At 33.1% G+C, this 4,611-nt stretch overlaps 1 protein-coding gene across 1 annotated transcript; it reads right to left on the bottom strand.

Moving 5' to 3' along the window:
* Positions 1 to 502: 502 nt before the first annotated feature.
* On the bottom strand, positions 503 to 1,335 carry LOC120091475. Its single transcript, XM_039049518.1, has one exon. It carries the CDS (start codon positions 1,229 to 1,231, stop codon positions 1,025 to 1,027), a length of 207 nt encoding a protein of 68 aa, XP_038905446.1. The 5' UTR covers positions 1,232 to 1,335; the 3' UTR covers positions 503 to 1,024.
* Between the last annotated feature and the right edge of the window lie 3,276 nt (positions 1,336 to 4,611).

Genomic DNA, 4,611 nt, shown 5'->3' with positions numbered 1-4,611 from the left:
CTACTTAAAAAAAATAACAAAAAAATATTGATAAATATTGATAAACTTTTATCAGCATTTATCAGTTTCTACCACTAATAAACAATGATAGAGTTCTATATCAATATCTATTAATCATAGATTTTTATGAATTTCTATTGCTGATAGAGTTCAGCCAACTTCTATCAATATATATTAAAATAGATTAAGATTTTGTTATTTTGTATAAATAGATCTCTATTTTTAAAAATCTCTTTTTTTTTGGAGAGAAAAATAGTCAGAATACAATTTAAACCAACCATTTATTTTTATTTGACACATTTATTGTATGCGACTATTCCTTTCTCTCTGTATCTAATTTATAATAAAATTTCTAACTAACATTCTCTAAACTTCTAACTTCTCAATTAATGATATGATAAGCATAGGTTGAATTTATTGATATGATGCATACCTCAAAAAGTACAAACAAATTCTGGAAAAAATAGAAAAACGAAAAAAGAAGAATTAAATCGAAGATCTCTTTAAAAAAAAGAACCATTAGTTAAAAATAACACATATATACATCAATTTACACATAAACAGGTCATGAGATGTTAAACTCATCTTCACAAACATTACCTAAGAAATTTCACACATTAGATTTGGCCTATTTTTCTAAAGAAAAAAAAATTATTTTACCATTTAAAATTATTTTTAGTGTTTTTTTCCTATTTTTCTCTTGTTCTCTCTTTCTTCTTCCTCCCAGTTTCTCCTCCCCTCGAGCTTCAACAGAGCTTTCCACTTCGTCATCGAGTAGCGACTTCCCGTGATGCAGATGAACCATGTCGTCGCTAAGCAATAGTATTACTTTTCAAGACGTACAGTACAACCACGGCATGCAACGCTTCATTAACCTCTTGTAGAGGGAGCGAGAAATTAAGCAAGAACAAGAGAGAGCGAGAGGGATAAAGCGGAAAATAATAATAATAAAACAAATATTAACACTAGTGAAGGGTTATAAAATTTTATTACAAAGAAAAAAAAATCCAAAAATATGGAAAATTTATCTATAGGATTTAAGAAGAGCACCACAAGTAGAACAGATGATAGCCTTCCAGGAAGTGGAGTGGATCGGAATCCGGCAAAATGTGGTGGAGGTTTCCATCTCCGCCACCCGAGCTCCCCGTCCACATCGGGAACACATTCCGGCCACCGGCTTCGTCCGCCGTACCTTCTTTTTTTGGTCGATCAGAAAACAGAAGCAAACCATTTTCTATCTTTCTCTCTTTTTTATTTTTTTGGTTCTCTTTTCCTCTTGTGGATATGGAAAGTATGTGTATTTTGGGTTTGTCAATGGCGGTCCCTGAATTTTGTTTATATACAACAATCCCATCTATTCGCTATACACCCATCATTTATTTGTTCATGACAATGCCCTTCTACCCATCCTTTTCTCATTACTATTTTGAGTATTTTCACTTCCACTCTACTATTTTTCAATTGGTATTCCATTTATTTACATTTTCACTTTATTGAAGGATGGTGAAGATTTAAACCGCTAATCTTTGACATAAAAAGAACTAGTTGGAAGATATGTGCAATATACATGGATTAAAATATTTATAACTTAAATTTAAATTTATTTCAAATTAAAAGATCTAACCAAAAACCTACCTTTTCTAAACTCTTTCAAATTGTTGGGTTTTGACAAAAAATTAGAAGTTGCATTTGACCAACATTCAAAAAGTTTAAGGAAGTGATGAGCTACAAACATTGTGGAAGGAGCATATTTCTTTAGTTTCATATTGTCCTAGTTAGAAATACTTTAAGCTTAAATGTGCTAACTCTAATTCAATTCTCTTTTATATTCTCTAGTTGAGAGTGAGATTAAAGGGTATGAGGAATATAAAAACTTTAAGATAGTGGTCTTATAATTGAGATCAGGAGAGAATTATTCAGTGCATGATTGTAAGAATTTTTTATATAGTAGAATTTTTCTAGTCTGTGGTTTTCTTTCTACTTTGGAGTTTTCTACATTAATCTTCTTTATTTATAATTTTATTCCTTTTTTTAATTTCTTTTTTATTCTTCTGCTTATTCATGTGGTAGTAGGGAGGTTTTTTCCAACACAAATCTAGGATATACTTGTTTAAAATGATCGAGTTTGAACCAAAGAAAAACAAAATGATTTGTGTTAAGGGTAAAACTGGACAATAGGCTAAGATGGTCATCTTAACACAAGATACAGGGATGAAGGGAAAGGTTGGAAGAATGAGTGGCGTAGGCTGAGCCCATACCACCTGCTCACCTCGGCTATTATCGAGCCGAGCCTAGCATAGTCGAGCAGAGCCCTAGTAAACCGTGGGGTTTCTATAGGTCCAAGAGTAGGGAAGTGTTTTCAAGAAGAAAAATGATTAGAGGATGAGGAGAAAAACTATAAATAGGCCGGAAGAGCTTCAGAGGAGGTAACTTAGAAGTTTTTATTTATTCTTTACTTCATAATTCTCATACTAACTTAGGCATCAAAGTTCTTTTTCTTTGTTTTGCAGGTTTCCTCTTTACCAAATTACAATTTTTCTGTTGACGTCACACGAAGGTCAGATGTGTTTACCCTTGGCCAAAATTTAGCATTAATAGTTAACATCGTCTATGAGGAGGAAGTGTTCTACCAATAATTTACATACCGTGCAAAATATGAATAAGAGGAACGAGAACAGGAACGTGGACAGAAACGACTCCTACCAAGATCGTCACTCACAAAGAAAAGGAAATCAAACACAACCTCGACCTCGACTTGACCATGGATAAGGCCAAGGCAACCAATCCTGAGGTGGAAGAAATCAATGTGGAGGCCAAGGAGACAGATTAAAGAGAAGAATAAGACCGTCAACAATAAAGAATTATAGATGTTAATTCAATAAATGTTATTGTTTGCGTTGTTTGTCTATTTTTGTCTTAATAACCCCAGATCTAATAAACTAACATCCAAGTTTGTCTTATGAGTCTTGAACTATATGTGAAGACATACAGGGATCAATGCTCAAGATACAACTTAAAGAGTCTACAGTATAAGGGTAAGACTGGGTACTTTATCCTGGTAACACTATGGATATGACCCACTTTGTATTTGATACAAACGCAATGATCGAACGCGTTCGTGTAGTTGACGTAAGAGTAGGAGTATCCTATGCAATGAATTTGCATAAGACTGGATCACAAAATAGTAACCACTAGATATAACACTGTTAACTAGTTAGCTTTCTATTTCAATAGGATGACCTAGGCAACTTAGTCTTAATCCTGAGTATATTATGAACACCTATTCATAAGAGATTCTACTTTAATTTGTATGGGTGAGGGTGGCCAGTTCGCCGACTCAGTATACCTATTATTTTGGGGACAAGATCGAATGGGGAGTTGGAAACATAATAATACAAGATGAAATTCATTTCTTCACGTTGTAAGGGTAAGTAGATGACTGTTCTCTTAAGTGGTGTTTCTGGGACTTGAACAAAAGGCCCTACCCTCTCATTGGTTCGAAAAGGATTTTTGTTTATTGGTTGGACGATAAACAGACTGTTCATTAGAGGAACACTAGTACTTAAGGAGTCAGAGGTAACCTAAACATAAAATAGTAATTTGACCCAATTGGAGTTACGAACACTCGTGAAGGACTAACTTGCTATTATTAATCTATATTCATAGACACAGAAATATATTTGTTGTAAGATGGGTGCAGCTATGGGTCATTAGTGCAGTCTACCCACAGTTAACGAATATTGATTAACCTAGTTAATGTGTTTAGCCAATTAACCTTATATCGTTGGAGCTTCTGATCTATAGGTCCATCAGGTACCCTTGTTAGCTCACAATAGTATATTTAAAAGGAATGATTTGAATTGTTCAAATTAGTTTGGAGAAATCATATACTAATATGATTAATATATAATTGATTATGGATATGATCTATAATTCAAATTAAATTGGAAAATAATATTTGAATAAGATTTAATTAATTAATTCAAGAGAATTAGATTCACAAAGAATTAATTAATAGAGAGGTATTGCACATATACGAGGAACTTATCATGAATCCACTGATTTCTGCTGCTTTCGTTATTGCTGTTGGGTTGGCCGTCGGGCTTGCTTCTATTGGACCTGGGGTTAGTCAAGGTACTGCTGCGGACCAAGCTGTAGAAGCCTGTGCGAGACAACCCGAAGCGGAGGGAAAAATCTGAGGTACTTTATTGCTTAGTCTGGCTTTCATGGAAGCTTTAAATACATATGATGTTTATAATAATTATATATATATATATATACACACACATTAAAATAGATTTAATGTATAAATAGTTATTTAGTTAATGTGAAAATTAAATTAAATAAATGTTATGCAATTTTCCTAATTAATTAAATAAGTATTATTATTTAATTAATTAATCGTGGAAAAGGAAAATAGGAAAAGGGCTTGACCCTTTTCTATATAAAGACCTCCCTATGGCCCTTTTGGTAGACACTGATATAGATACTGACAATACACAATACACAAGTATTATTGTGCAAAATTTTCCTAAGTCATAAAGAGAATAATAAGGCTACTCTTGTGGTAGTGTTCGAGATTGTTCATGAACAAGATCATTGGAGGAGCCA

The sequence above is a fragment of the Benincasa hispida genome, chromosome 11 (genome assembly GCF_009727055.1).
Source record: "Benincasa hispida cultivar B227 chromosome 11, ASM972705v1, whole genome shotgun sequence".
NCBI classification, from domain to species: domain Eukaryota; kingdom Viridiplantae; phylum Streptophyta; class Magnoliopsida; order Cucurbitales; family Cucurbitaceae; genus Benincasa; species Benincasa hispida.
The sequence above is the reverse complement of the archived record's forward strand: the minus strand, read 5'-3'. Positions and strand labels throughout refer to the sequence as shown.